At 32.2% G+C, this 16590-nt stretch overlaps 1 protein-coding gene across 1 annotated transcript; it reads left to right on the top strand.

The window, feature by feature from the left end:
• The first annotated feature begins 862 nt into the window (after positions 1–862).
• On the top strand, positions 863–2775 carry LOC129317772 (probable galacturonosyltransferase-like 1). Its single transcript, XM_054962146.1, has one exon. The coding sequence runs from the start codon at positions 1064–1066 to the stop codon at positions 2435–2437; it is 1374 nt and encodes a 457-aa protein (XP_054818121.1). The 5' UTR covers positions 863–1063; the 3' UTR covers positions 2438–2775.
• Positions 2776–16590: the final 13815 nt, after the last annotated feature.

Genomic DNA, 16590 nt, shown 5'->3' with positions numbered 1-16590 from the left:
GATTAGAACTTAGCCGCTATTTTTTTTTTTTGTCGAAGTTAGCCACCACATTTTGAAGATTAGAAGCTTTTGGTGCACACAAGGCTCACACTCATGATTTAGAGGGCAAAGTTGTGAATTCAATTTTTTATGAGAATAAAATTATCTTGAAAAATAAGATTATATGAAATTGGTTCAGATTCCATAGCTTTAAGTAAGTAATTCAATTCAGGCTTTTTTTATAGAATTAAGATTTATGGGAGTTTTAATTCATATGTACCAAACATCTCTTTATTAAGATTCCTACCTCAATTTCATTTTCATTCTCAAGATTTAACTCTACCAAAGAGGGCTTGAGTTCATGGATCGGGGATAGATGAATTCATTCACTAATCTCATTCATGAGATCTTGGGATTTGGACTGCGGACTTGCGGTAGAAGGTTGCAATTAAATTTGGTGACGAGGTGTTCTCAGTATATACATAATTTTATGACAACTAATTAATAAAATTGAGAAAGATTTGGAAGGAAAGATTCAGTTGCTGAGACATAGGTTTCAGGATGGGATGGTTCACCATTCAAGGTGAAGCAGAAGGGGCTGAGCACGAGGCACTAACAAACAAGGACGACGTACCTTAATGAAGATGAATCCCCCAAAAAAGCCGTAGCAGTAACGCTAGCCTCTCCCTCGATGCCTCTTTCGTACTCTACTCTTCCTGTCACATTCCCTTTACCATCAAGAACTTGTTTGCTTCCTTTTCTCATTATTAGTTATTATCTTCCTTTGATCTTAGACAGGAATATTTAACGTATCTCTTGAGCCTATAATATCTATACCTAATAAGTCATAATTCATGAACAATGACTATATAATATTGTCAAAATTGAAGAGTTGAAACTGGGGAAGTAAGGCGTAATGAAGAGGGGAACAGATAGAGTGAGGAAAGTGTGAGCGAGAGAGATACATGTGGGAGTGTACAAGGTACATGGCCCCTTGTGGATGAATTTATGAAGGACAGAAGGAGCAATTGAGTATGGCGTACAATGAGGATGGAGAGAGTTGATCACACGGGACGAGGCTCCCATGATTGGGAATGCCAATCATGTCTTCAGTGTCAAAGGTGAACTGCACCCAATTCCTCCCGTCGTTTATTCTTCACTCTGCAGCCTGGCCACCTCCATTCTTCTACTCTCTATTCCCCCCCCCCCTTTCTTTTTTTCTATATTTTTTAAATATTTCCACCATCTTACTTACTCCCAGAAAGCGTGTTTGAAACCTCAATCTCCAATTATAAGCCAACTCATAGATCTCCTCTCTCCCAATTCAAACTTGAATCCCAATCTCTCTCTCTCTCTCTCTCTCACACACACACTCCCACACACGCGCACTCCTACGCCAATGCCAATTCCAAATCCCTCCTTCCTAATCTCTCTCTCCCTCTTGTTCTTCCTCTGTTTATCGTCCTCCGCCACCGTCAACAATGCTGAACGCGACCCTGCTTCTTTCACTCAACAGTTCAAAGAAGCTCCCCAGTTCTACAACTCCCCTGACTGCCAGTCTGCCGCCGACGCTGACGACTATACCTGCTCCGATGACGTCGTCCATATTGCCATGACCCTCGACACCACCTACATTCGAGGCTCCATGGCCGCCATCCTCTCCGTCCTCCAGCACTCTTCCTGCCCTCAAAATGTCTTCTTCCACTTCGTCTGTTCCTCCAAACCCTCCCTCCTCCGTTCGGCCATTTCCAATTCCTTCCCTTATCTTCAATTTCAGCTCTACAACTTCGACGATTCCACCGTCTCTGGCCTCATCTCTTCCTCCATTCGCTCCGCCCTTGATTGCCCTCTCAACTACGCTCGCAGTTACTTGGCCAACCTTCTTCCCCTGTGCGTCCGGCGAGTTGTGTACCTGGATTCCGACCTGCTTCTGGTGGACGACATTGCCAAACTCGCTGCCACGCCGCTGGGGGACAATTCAGTTCTGGCAGCCCCTGAATACTGCAACGCCAATTTCACGTCTTATTTCACTCCCACGTTTTGGTCTAATCCCTCTTTGTCACTCACCTTTGCGGACAGAAAGGCTTGCTATTTCAATACAGGGGTGATGGTCATTGATCTGGAGCGATGGCGAGCAGGGCATTACACGACGAAGATCGAGGAATGGATGGAACTGCAGAAGAGGATGAGAATCTACGAGCTGGGTTCGTTGCCTCCATTTCTGCTTGTCTTCGCCGGCAAGATAGCTCCAGTGGATCACCGGTGGAACCAGCACGGTCTCGGAGGAGACAACCTTCGCGGGCTCTGTAGAGATCTGCACCCTGGCCCTGTGAGTCTGTTGCATTGGAGTGGGAAAGGTAAGCCATGGGCTCGATTGGACGCCAACAGACCTTGCCCCTTGGATGCACTCTGGGCGCCGTACGATCTGTTGCAGACCCCATTTGCTTTAGATTCTTGAAGCTTGTTCTGTACTTTACAATCTACGTGGTTTGGATCGAGGGAGGATTGAACCAACAGTGCAAAAATGGTTGGTTTTTGTAGATCATGTAATGATGCACAGCACGGGTATGAACAACTCATCGGCCACAAGTTATGATGATGAGTGGTGTTCAACAGTTTTACGCCAAGGGATAAGTGTAGATGATTGGATCAAATAACAATGTATAGCAAAAGAGATATGCGTTTCACAGATGCCCAAATTCAGAAACTATTATTTTTCTTTTCAAAATTCTAATAAGGAAGAGCCTGTAAAGTTTTTGTATGAACAATGCCACGGCGCTCCCCTTCTTTACGGTCTCTTTTTTTTGGTAGCTGTGACAGAAACGATTCGATCTTGATTTCGTATTTCTTCCCGCGAATTACTTGTTCATACATAGGCAGCTTTATTCCAGGGATGAAGTGAGTTCTAAGCAAGGCCGTTAATTTAAAGTGTTAACAAGTCGGGTTGTTCTACAAAGAGCAGAATGAACGGAGCCCCCACTTTGACGAGGAAACACGCCCACGTAACGTAAGAGGGGACAGCCGACAGAGTCCTAAGGAAGTTAGATCAATTTAGCCCATTCAATTTTCATAACATCCGCACCATCTATTTGACCGAGTTTAATTAGGTAAATTTAGCAACACTTCTTTAAAACGAAAATGCCATACTGCTCAATTATCTCAACATTTTAGGTATATCGTAAAAATACAAATATTTCTTTCACCTTTTTGTGAATTTTTGCCCATAAAACTAAATATTTACACAGTATTCGTTCTCTTTAATTCAGAAAATATTTATTTTAGTCATGATGTCAAGAATAACATTAATCTCATGCAACAGTTTGACATGAACATTAGGGGCTGTTTGACTTGCATGATCTTAGATTTCCAAAAGTGGGATTTGAAAGAGGAATATTCCAACGAATATGACGTTCCACCTTCGTTTTATCATAAGTAATCTTGAAGGTACTATATTGTTTTAAGAAATTTGGTACTCTTTTCTCCATATTTAATTTGATGCATATTAATTGTTCAGAATAACGCATGATGATATGTTAATAATCATTCTGTAATTTATCGTTGGGCACAATTTTATAACTTATTTATTCTTTATGTATAAAACAACACATTCTTCCTTTCCGCCGTATCCTAAAAAAAAAAACCAGCATATTCGATCATCCTATATTCCTTTTTAAAATACATATTTTTTCTGTCTCAAATTATAAGATAGCTCTAAAGATATTTTGTTCTCTCAAAATATAAAATAATTTAAAAAAATAATATTTGATTAATAGAATACATTTTCTGTAATTTATCGTACAATTTTATAACTTATTTATTCTTTATGTATAAAACAATGCCGTATCCTAAAAATATTCGATCCTATATTCCTTTTTAAAATAATATTTTTTCTGTCTCATAGCTCTAAAGATAACTCTCATTAAAAAATAATATTTTATTAATAATACTTTTCAATATTACTCTTCAAATGAAAAAATAATTAATATTATAATGTAACGATTAAGTGTGTAGGGCATTTTTAAAGGTTTATAAAAAAAAAATTATAAAATATTATTATTGAATTTTATTGATATACGTAATCTTATTTTAAATTTTAAATTATTTTTTAATTTAAAATGAATGAAGTATTATTATTTTTTATTTTCATGTCATAGTGCAGTATATATGAAAATCGTTTTAGAATAAAAAAGAGCATACATAAATAACCTCTTATTATTTCTGAAATATTCTTTGAATTCTGGGCAACACGTATTTCCACACATTCTATATAGGGCGAAGATGAACTTTTCGAAGCCGTGCACGCACAGTGACGAACCAAGAGGTGGGAGGCGCAGAGCGAGGGACCTAGCTCTCAGCATGAACAGTGCATTTAAAGCCATAAAAATCTTGTTCACACCTTTTCTACCCATTTTTTTGCCATCCAGGACCTCCGTTGATTCTCCCAACATCTTCATCATTTCCACTTTCTACCTTAGCATTAGTAACTCCTAGCACAGTCAAAGTAAATTATCATTCAATTTCAATGTTACGTTATTCATGCCAGGGAAGTTTCATCCTGGGATGCTACTTGTGAGAGTGGAGAGCCGTGGGTTTGCATTATATTCTCTCTGTCTCTATATAAAAAATATTTTTAATTAAATTATATAAAATAATAAAATTTAATTATTTAATTTAAAGTACAGTAACATTTTAATTTTTTCTCTAATTATTATAAATAAAAAATAAATATTTTTTAAAATAAATTAATAAGCATACTTATATTTTTCTCCTTTCAATTTAATAAGAATATAATAATTTATTTTTTTAAAAAAATCTGAACAATACTGCCACCCGGCAATTACAACTTTATGATTTACAAAAGCAAAACTATAAGTGAAAAATAAAATTTTAAAAGCAAAAGTACTAATTGAGTCCTCCTGGTATCAGATTATTCTTTTCTGCATTTTTGTGTTTGGTAGACAAGATGTTGCTGGAAAGCAGTTAATTGGAGAAAGCATTTGACGTGATTATTATTATTTTTTTATGTGTTCCATCACGATAATAACTAGCCTTTTATTGATGATTTTTAAGATTTTAAAAATTTTTATATAATTAATAACTATTGCTCTTCACAAGTGCATGAATCATGATAAATAATATAATAAAAATAAAGTATCATTCTCTTGATAATTTATTTAAAAACAACAATCAAACAAAAGACTAGATGAGTTTAACCAGATTGAGTCAAAACATAATTAGGTGAAAATAATACTATAAACTAAATTAATGCTAAACAATAAAGAAAATCAATTAATTCACAAACTTCAAGCATAAATTGAGATCTAAAATTATTTATCCTTCTTGTATTTTATAATACTAAAATTACCTCCTCTCATAAATGATTTTAATGAAAATAAGCGTTAACCTGAAGTTATAAAAATACGTGGACAAGCTCTTTCAAGTTATAAACAAGTGTTTAGTCAAATTAATTACTTAATCTTTTGTTGCAATTAATAAATCTCAATTTCAAACGCTAACCCTAATGTAGTTATACAAGACTAATAAGTATATCTCTATCTTACTAATAAAACTATTCATTCAACAAGTAAACTTCAAGTTCTTGCATTATTACCCAAATTTCACATTCAACCTAGCTCCATCAAACATTAATCATATGAACCCAATATCTAAATGATGGCCAATTATTTAAAAGCATTAAGAAAAGAGTAAAATAAACACATATATATCATTAATCACAAAAAGAGATAAGAAACTTAGTGTTAATCCATACAAAGATTCAAAATAATCCTAGAGCAAGAAATTTAACTACCCATAAACATCAAACACTATAAAAAAAGATAGACTTTTGACTGCGATTTTTCACTACTAAAAAGTTGTCACTATAACAGTTATTGCTAATAATTTTTTATGGCAACAAATATTATCACCACAAAAAGTATGTTTTTAGTGGCCACAAATGTCACCGTTAAAGATTTTTTGGTGTCAACAAATGTTGTTGCTAAAAAGATTTTTAGTGACGACAGAAACTTTTTTTAGAAAATAATAATTTATTTTATATTAAATCACTCTGCCAAGTATGCATCACGTGATGCCACGTCACCTGCCATACAGGTCACTTGTGTACGACAAATGATGTACGTCACTTGCCATCTTGTGCCACGTCACAGGCCACGTGTTTGACAGATGATGTCATGTCACCTCACCACCTCATGCCATGTCACACGCCACGTGTGTACCTCCTCAAGCCACCTCATGTGCTACACCGTCATCTCGTGGCAAGTTACCTGCCATGTGTATGCCTTCTCAAGCCACCTCATGCACCACATCACCACCATGTGTTCACGTGTCACATGTGTACCTCCTTAAGCTATCTCATGTGCCATGTTAATACCACGCGCCATGTCACATATTTGTTGCAAAATATGACAAAGTCAAAATTTGAATCCTTAACCTCTCCCACCTCTAAGTCTTAAGCATTCTTTTTTTACCAGTTGAACTAAAATATACCTGCAATTATTATATGTGAAATCAAATTTATGCTAAGTAATTGCATACACATATATCAAATAATATATTATTAAAAAGATATATATATATATATATATATTATATTTTATCTTTAATTATTAATACGATAAAATGATTTATATGTATGTGTGTAAACAAAATGATCTCATTTCAAATTTATTTCTATCCATGAGATTAGGAAGAAAAACAAACAGCCACTCACCCCAATAACCCAACCACATACATATACGAACAGGGACATATCTATAATAGCACCGAGGGATAATTCTTTATATCACACATGTCATTTTATCCATAATCACTTTGGGATTAAATAATCTAATATTTTAATCCAAAGTTAACTGAAATTTTATTCATAATCTCTTTGGGGAAAACAAACATGTACACAAGTGCATACCTGTAAATGAGTTGGTGCTCAAATATAATTCTTTCAAAGATGTGCAGTTACTTATTGATTTTGAAATGCTTCCCTTTAAATAATTATCATGAACATCCAATATTTCCAGCAAAAAGAGTTGATGACACATTTCTTAAAGCAATTTGCCATTTAAATGATTCCTTCCAAAGTAAACCTCTCTCAAAGAAGGCATGTTCTATAGAAATGAAGGAATTTAACCTAATTTTTTTTAAAAAAATCAATTTGTTTGATAGTTAAGACAAACAAGCTTATACTTAAGGAATGAAAATATCCCCAATCGAAACTTTTGGAGGCAGTATAAAATAAGCATTGCGTTTATCACCCACGCAAACCTGGATAAATAATGTACAAAATTTCCTTGAAAACATATAACGAAGCAAGGGGTGCATTCACCACAAATTTAATTTATTATTTAGTCCCTCTCACTCTATTTATAAATTATTTTTAACATATTTTTTTTAAATGATGAAAGGTTATCATCTTTGGCTTTAGTCTAGGCTATTTTTATCTTCAATATCTTGTATCACTATTTCATTCAAAAACAATTAATATCTTTATAATTTTGATTTTATTGTATATACATATATAAAAACTTTAATAATGTATTTTCTTTATCACCAACATTTAATGGGAGTAAAATAAAAAAAATTAATAAAAAGTTGATAACATGACTTATAAACAATGCCAAAAAAAAAACTTTTCATCATCTGCCTTATAAATAGAATTGAATGGAGTATTATTCATCATGAACTATTCAATACTCCCTCAGTTAAAAAATATGAGATGTTTTACTGAGGTTAGATGCTAAAAAATATTGTGCATTTTTTATTTTTATCAATATGTAATTAATGATCTTTTTTTAAATATCCTTAGTAAATAAATCACCCAATCATTCACCTCTAAGTGAAACATTTTATTAAATAACGACACACGTGGAAATTATTGAGGTGTTAGTTTAAAGATAATTAACTAACTTACTCCCTCTATTAAAAAATGTATGATATTTTTAATTGAATTTACCTCTAATAAAGTAGTTATTTATCTTTAAATTAATCTCATCTTTCTATATTTACCCCCATTTAATAAGGTGTCTTACTCTAAAATAAATATAAAATGATTTATTCATTAGAGTTGCTTTTGAAAAAAATATAATATTTACACCTTAAAATACTAAAAATATCTTACATTTTGTAATATTCAACTCTTTAAAAAATACCTTACATTTTTTAATGGAAGGAGTATAGTTTTTAACCAAAGGAAGTGGCATGAATATATATTCTTTATTATTAAACTTCAAAACAATATATTTTGAATGAGTTTATTAAATTTCAAATTTTTAAAACAACTCATAAAATTTTTTTAAAAAATTTAAATTATAATTTTACAAATGTGATTACTAAAAGTGAATTATATAAATTATTTTTTATAAAAATATTTTTAGGAACGATAAATGTTGTCGCCAAAAATAGATTATATAAATTATTTTTTATAAAAATATTTTTGGTGGCAATAAATATTACTGCCAAAAATAAATTATATAAATTATTTTTTATAAAAAAATTTTTAGTGACAACTTTGATTTGTTGCCACTAAAAGTTTACTTTTGACGGCAACTTTTTTAGTTGACATCAAAAGTCATACTTTTTATAGTGAAAAAGTTATAAATATACAAAATATTTATAATCACATCAAATTATAAGGGGAGAAATGGAAAAGAAATAAAGGAATCAAAGAAATTAAGTTTTAAATGTCTTCACAGCTTTAACTCTTGGACTCAACTCATTTAAAGTTTAAATTCTAGCACAACAAAGTTCTCAAAGTGTCTTCAAGTATGTAAAATATATTTTGGGTCGAGTTCACAGCATATATGCATCATATCTAAACATGCTCAAATAAATAAAATAGAGTGTTTTACTGACAACAGCGAAAGTCACGACTTTGACAATTTTATGCCTTTTTTTTATGTTAATGAAACTTAACTTTTATGCACTTGATTTTTTTTAATTCAAAAGTCTTCTAAAAATATTAACAAAGGTTTAAAAATACTTCTAATCAAACCTTAAACCAAAATAACATAAATCAAGCTCAAAAACATCAAATCAAAGCCAAGTGTGTAAATTCAAAACAAAATACATATTTTTTTAATTTGAACAATCAAAATATATACAATTGAGTCAAAATGAATTAGAATTTAAGAAAATATAATAAAATGATATGAAATTCTAGAGGGTAATAATAATCCTTAATCCAATTTAAAGAATATTAAAAAAAAATAAACTTCTTAAAAGAATCAAAGCCTTCCCGTCTGGAGGGCAAATGCGCGCAATGGACTGCACTCTGTGTATCGTGCTTTATTGACTGTAATTTTTGCACCTCTCCTTTATAAATTATAATTCTTAAGGAGTAAGAAAGCTATCTAACACACGCTGGTAGCGAATTACAAATTGAAATAAAAACGTTAGCACGATAACTACTACTTAGTATATAGTAGTTGAACAGGAAACAACGCTATTAATTCTTATTGATATGTTTCAATTAAGGTGATGATAACGAATAATGATTATCCGTCATGGGTTTCAAACACTGAGTAATATCTATCATTGGGTTGCGATTTGCCCAGCTGGCATATCTTCCTTTTTTATTTATTCATAAAACATAAAAGTTGGATTACTTGGCCATGGGACGGAGATATGTCTTTAAATTTAAAAAATATTTATAAAAATATTTATAAATTATCGTCAACAAAATTTTTATATGAGTAGTGAGATTTTATTCCAATTATAGATTAAATTTTTATCAATTAAACCAACTCATATTGTTCATAAGTATAAGATATATTAATTAATCAATTCATTCATTCATGGAGATTGAAAAAATGGGTTAAGTTTGTTTCTTGTTATTATATTGAGTAAAAAAAATATGTGCCACTTTTTCTTAGTGGCTGCTTGATTTAGTGGTGAAAATCTATATAACTTCATTTAAACCCATGTAAGTGATTATGAAACTCATTTGTATCATTTGGATAATTTTTTAAAAACTATGATCAATTGTGATTTGAATTTTTTGTGGCACGTTGAGTAAAAGCTACCAATGTAATGTTGCCTTTATTATTCCAGCACATAACCAAAACCATCATGATAATTAAGGAATAATCCATACCAATTACCCCACATAGTTAAAGTACTTTAATTGTAGTTATAAAGAAACTAATTATAGTAGGAAAAAAGGACCAGTTCAAGGTTTACTATGGTTAAGAAAGTTTGAAAACTAACAACTTACTGTTTAAATACGCATTACTGTGATAAAATAAAATGAAAATTATAAAGCTACCAATATATGCTCCTATGTTCATAAAATTACGATCAGGGTTTTATTAAATTCTATTTGATTTTATTATAGAAAATCAAACAACTTTATAAAAATCACACCTTTTACTAATTATAAAACTAAACGTGATTTTGATGAATACAATCCAAATAAAATTAACTTTCTCTTAATCACTTTTTTTTTTAAAAAAAGTTCACATAGTTAAAACACTTTAACTCCAGTTATAGAAAATACTAACGACGATAAAGAGAAAAAGATCAGTTTAAGGTCTACTAAAGTTAAGAAAGTTTAAAACTAACAACTTATTATTTATATACTTATTACTATGGCGGAATAAAATAAAAGTTATAAAGCTATCCAAATATGCTTCTATGTTCAAAAAATTATGATTAGGGTTTTATTGAATTATATTTAATAATAATAATAATAATACAAAATTAAACAACTTTATAAAAATCATATCTTTTAGGTAATTATAAAACCAAATGTGATTTTGATTAATGCAATCAAAACAGAATTAAGTTTCTCGTAATCAATTTTTTTCAAAAAAAAAACTATCCAAATTTTTTTGATTAATTTATCAATTCCACTTTTAATTGATGTCATTTTTAAAAATCATGATCATCTATATATACTCTCGTTTGTTCGACCCTAGTTCACATGGTATCAAATGTGAAGGGTAGAGAAAATAAAAAAACTGTGAAACTGTGACAGAAAATTGTGAAACTAAAGAAAGTAATTGGAGAATAAATATTAAGCACTGGAAATAATAAAATTGAAGCAGTGTATTTAGAAATCTCTCAATTAAATCTTACTTTCTTTGTTCAAAAATATAGTAAGACATTTTTTTTAAGGTGATACTCCTCTAATTCTCTTTATAAAACAAGGAGAGAATACTTGTTTTAGTCTTATGTATAAGGTATTTCAATAGTTATTATATTTATTTTTATTTTTTTATTTCTATTCAATATTAAAAAGATTATTAAATATTAGAGTTTTTTATTTTAGAGTATGCATATTTAATAAGGGTAAAGTTAAAAACTTATTAAATTTTTAAATAAAAATAATAAAATTTATTTTTTTTTAATTTCGATAAAAACGTTGGAATTGATTTAGGATTGTTATGAGATTTTTTGAATTTTTTAAGGTGCAATTAATGGCCAACAATCACGTGTACTTTCCATCATGTGTCTTTCTGTTGTGGGGAAAAGTAAGGACGGAGACGCGTGGCGAGCATTAGGTGCCAGACTGCCAGTGTAAGCCGTACTTATGATATTTGGAAAGCATAATGGATCCAGTTGGGACTTAGGACTGGCAATTTACTTTACACCAAAATAAATAATTAAAGCATAATGTTTCTCCGGCGGCATTACTCCCATGATCCCATCCTCTCGTGATCTTTGCCTCCGGGCAGTGTGGGACATGGCACACTACTCGTTACCAAAATTTTTTGAGAGGTTTAGGGAGTATTTCAAAATTAAAGATGCTGGATGTACCTTATATAGGACTCTTGATCCTAGCCATGTTGTCACATATAGTAAATTTTAAGAGGTTTAAAGAGTATTTTAAAATATTCAAGAGGAATTTAAAGTGTGTTGGAATGTTCTAGAAGCATTTGAAATAATCTAAAAATATATAGAACAATCTGCAAGGATTTGTAAGCTTATAAAAGGATATGAAGATATCTATAATATTTTAAGACGTTTTAGAATATTTTAGACATATCTTAAGATAGTCTCTACAAAAATCTATGTAAATATTTAAATATTTTTTGTAGATATTTTTATAGAAAATTTTAAAGAGATAGTGACAATAGTAGGATCAAATTAATTTCCATCGTCTATCAAGGTGAAACATTCTAGATAAAAGGGAGGTCTATACATTCTAGTAGGAGGAGTACGACAAAAGAAGCTGATCTTCTCTCTATAAGCAAGAAAGATTCAAATATAGATGTGAATGATAGTTATAAAGAAACTATCTCTTTTAGAGACAAAGTTCTTAACATTGATTCACACTTTTCTATACTAAAACTAATCCAACCATTGGCAAATCTGCCATGGAGGATACATTAAGAGCTTAAAGTGTTTTTTTCACCTACTCTTCTCGTCATCAATCTTCTACAAGAATTAGCAATGGTTAGTGCTAGAAATGTGATAATTTGTGCTTGTCTCAAGTTACGTAGGCATAATATGAGTCTTGGTGCACCCATGAAAAAAATCACTTATCATCAAAACTATAGGGACAAACATATCTCTTATATAACCTGTGATCAAAATTGAAAAATATTTGAAAAACTTCATATAAATTATTGCTATTGGGCAAAGAAAAGTATACCAAGTTGCTTGAGATAAAGTCTATAAACCAAAGAGTCATGGTGGACTTGGTATTAAACACACATGCCTACAAAATTAAGCCTTCCAACTAAAGATGGGGTAGGGTCTCATTGAGCGTCGTGATGATCTTTGGGTACAAGTCATTCACAACAACTATAAATGTGAATCAGATGTGTTGCCAAGATTGATGGAAAATGAGCAAGGTCAAGCATTTGGGTAGGCCTCAAATCCACATGGGAGCATGTTACACCTGAAACTATCATTATTATATATGGAGCAGGTGTTACTTGGAAGTGGAATAATAGTAGCAAATTTCCAGTCAGGCCTACCTATGAATCCTTGTCCCCATCACCTACAACTCGTGACACTACTTGGTGAAGGATTTAGAAGCTATGAGTCCCCTAAAAGATGTAAGTCTTTTTTATGGGTGTTTGATCATAATAAGTTTCTTATTAATGCAGGTCGCAAGAAGTATAGAATGCATATAGATAACCATTGCAAGATTTGCAAGGATGTTGTGGAGGACATCACACATACATTGTAAGATTGCCCGGAGATAAAAATGTTCTGGCTAGAGATATTTGACCTTAAAAATAGAAAGGTGTTCTTTAAAGTAGAGCTAAAGGAGTGAATTAGATCAAACATGCAGTCTTAATAAATTAAGCAAGGGGATTCCTTGGAATTCATATTTTTTTCCTAGCTTGTTGGCTCCTTTAAATTTACGGATGAAGGAATGAGAAAACTTTTCAAAATAAAACTCCTACCAATGTCTCTATTAACGCTAAGGTGTTAGTTAATACCTTCATGTAGTATCATAGTAAGCTAAAGGGTACTCTATTGGAGAAAGCAAGACAGACCTATTATTGATGGGAATTGGAATCCACCAGGAGATGATTAGCTGAAACTCAATGTGGATGGTGTTTTCTCTACTAATCTCAATAGTTGGTTGTGGTGGTTTAATTTGAGACTCCACCTAAACATTTAGAGTTGGATATTTTCATTCAAGATGAATGGGGGTGATTTGCTTTGAATTGAACTGTGGTCTTGTTTGTTGGGCCTTAAACTAGCTTGGGATTTTGGTTATAGGAAGATTATCCTAGAATTTGATTCAATAGAAGCCATTGATTCGATTCACAATGACAAGCCCTTTAATCATCCCAATGCTAGAATTATTGTGGAAATTTGAGCATTTTTGGATTGAGGGTGGGTAGTGCAAAGTCAAAGAATTGCGAGAGATTCTATTGAAGTTGTGGATATACTTGCCAAAATGGCTCTTTTTGTTGTTGTTGGTTTTCATCCTTTATGTTCTCATCCCCCTGGGTTAGATGTATCATCCTCCTAGGTTAGATATAATTTTGGTTCGGGACATTGGTATCGTTGTTTAGTGTCTACTCTTTCCCTTGTTTGTATATATATAAAAAAAGGAGATGTTACTGAGAGTTGTTTAATGAAGCGATTGCTATTATTCACCCACTCAAATTCTCGCGATGTTTTCTTCCACTGTTAATATTATACCACGTTTCACGCTCATGCCCTCAAAATGTCAAATATTAATCGTACTCCGTGAATTGCGTCCACAATAGAAGGACCACTACTTAATAGTTTGTAGTGGTTAGGATTGGGCATTGAAGTTTGGTATCTTGTACATGCTCGTCAATGGCACTAGTGTCATCGTTGACAACCACTTTTTTAACTTTACTACAACAATGTGTTTCCATATCATTGGCGTTACTTTCCATTTTTATGGTCAGACGCTTTTCATAATTCTTATATCTCAGTCCCCATTTCATTTAGCAGGACTAATTTGTCTTCATTTTGAATTAAGATATCCGTAAACCACATATTAAACCCTGTCAATGCATCATTTCTTTTTATCAGTTCCTTGATTTCTTCAATTAATCAAGCTAGACAAATCAATAACTAGTTAATTGAGCCGTGCAATGTGGAAGTATATAACTTTCAAAGCAAAATGAGGAAACAAATAAATAAAATTAAAAAGAAAATAACATAAAAGAATTCACTGAAAGATGCAAAAAGAAAAGTCCTTTGTTTGGGAAATTTGTGAGTTATACAGTCCGTGCCATGTCAAGGCCATTCAATTGAAACTTCTGTTGCCTCCCTTGTAATATAATTTAAAGGGTCACAAATGATGCTAGTGTGTATAGAACATGATAACATGATATGTGTTTTGCACAGAGGGAGCAACCCGTCAACACAACGTTTAATGGTTATAAAATAAACATAGGGAATGCATTTAAAAAGATAGGAAAAATGAAGTAGTGCACTCTACACATAATTATTAAATATAAGCTGATGTTCTTATAGTATGGTGGCATATCATTTGTTTTTTTAACCATTATTAAATCCTAATTTAGCACACTGCTACTTGTAATCTAGCAAATACGAGCATCGCACACAATTACATATTCACATTCTTTCATGTCATTCGCTCACCAAATGCGCTCTTTATATCATTCCTTTTGTGAATGAAGATAAACAGGTACAAGCATAGCTGAACATGACATGTGCATCAGCGGCTGACCTATGAAACAAGTCAGCATCTTAATTAAAATATTTATGCAACGGTTGAACTTACATGAGACGTTGGCATATGTTTTTTGCACTGCGAGAAACTATTCTAATTATTTATTTGGTCCTGACTAATTGTATTTGCGACCCCGTGAAATCCCCCAATCAGTTGTGTGCCGATTCTGGTATCTGATCCAGACGACAATGGATATCTTGATTTTTACGAATCGCAGCCAATTTTTTTACGTGCTTTCCACATCTTCTTTCTGTGTCCTTGTTTTTAACAGAACACTGTTTTGTGCCAGCTTATGAAACAGGGTTTGGAGCTCTAACGTAATTTTCATTTGCAAGTTTCAATCATGACAAAACTACTGCAAAAGAGGTTTTAGGTGTTCATGTTATCCAAATTGTGTGCGCTTGTCATCTTCACGGGAATTGCCGTTTTGCTCCTGAAATTTCATTCTTGGATCCACCCACTGCTAAATGGTTTGAATTGAAATGGTCCAATAATGAACGGAGAAACATTTATGGGCTTGTAGTTTTGCGTATGATTCCAAAAACAATAACTTCTGGACGTACGTGACCAGCTTCTTACTTGACGAAAAAAATTCTCCCCCTGAAAATTTTAATCAATGAAAGGGCTCATGAGGTGCATTAGACAATGAACAAGTCTCTAGAAGGTAATATATTTATGCCCCTCTAGTGCTATAAAATAAAAGGTGCACCTTCAATGTCCAATCAACGCCTTCTCATCGTGTTAAAGTCACAATCAAAACAATAAAAAGAACTTTATAATTGAGCTAATATACTAATTCCTTGATATGTATTATAATTACAAAATTAATCTAATGAAACGTACTAAAAGAAACCCATTAGCGTACCGACACGCATCCAGTTATTCAACCGCGAGGTGGCCGGCTTGTATTGCATGCGTAAGCAGTTGAAAGATGCGACTGATTACAAGATTCTGTCATTTCTTCCCCCCGTGTATTAAACTTAAAGACCACTTCCACTGTCCCTGTTATTCCAATATCCTGGATTTAACCCTTTGCTGGTATTTTTTACCCTGACCCTTAAATTCTTGAAGGCTAAATCATGATAATGGTAAAAAAAAAAATGAAGGTTAAATTATGATCAGTTAATTATTAGAAATTGAAAACGCGTAGGAAGATCCGCTTACGGATAGTTCAAGCCCAGGTTGATGGACAAACAACAAATAATAACAAATCATCAGTTCAATAAAAGACTCATTTTTCAAAACCAGTGTAACATAGTTTCCATCATTTTTTCTGCAAGGCGTATTTAAAGTTAAACCCCAATGGTTCACACAAGAAACCGCCCAAGTTGACGTATTTCATACCTGTGTATTAAACATGCATACAAAATAATTAATCTTCTCTGTATCCTTTTTGTCTTTCATCAAAGACTGGGTCAGGCTTTTCAACTGCAATATCGCTCTTTGTAAATCAAACAACG

This window comes from Prosopis cineraria, unplaced genomic scaffold (assembly GCF_029017545.1).
Source record: "Prosopis cineraria cultivar Desert tree isolate PC_DT_omini unplaced genomic scaffold, ASM2901754v1 PC8, whole genome shotgun sequence".
In the NCBI taxonomy this organism is placed as follows: domain Eukaryota; kingdom Viridiplantae; phylum Streptophyta; class Magnoliopsida; order Fabales; family Fabaceae; genus Prosopis; species Prosopis cineraria.
Note: the sequence above shows the minus strand (reverse complement) of the source record. Positions and strands in the feature narration are given on the sequence as shown.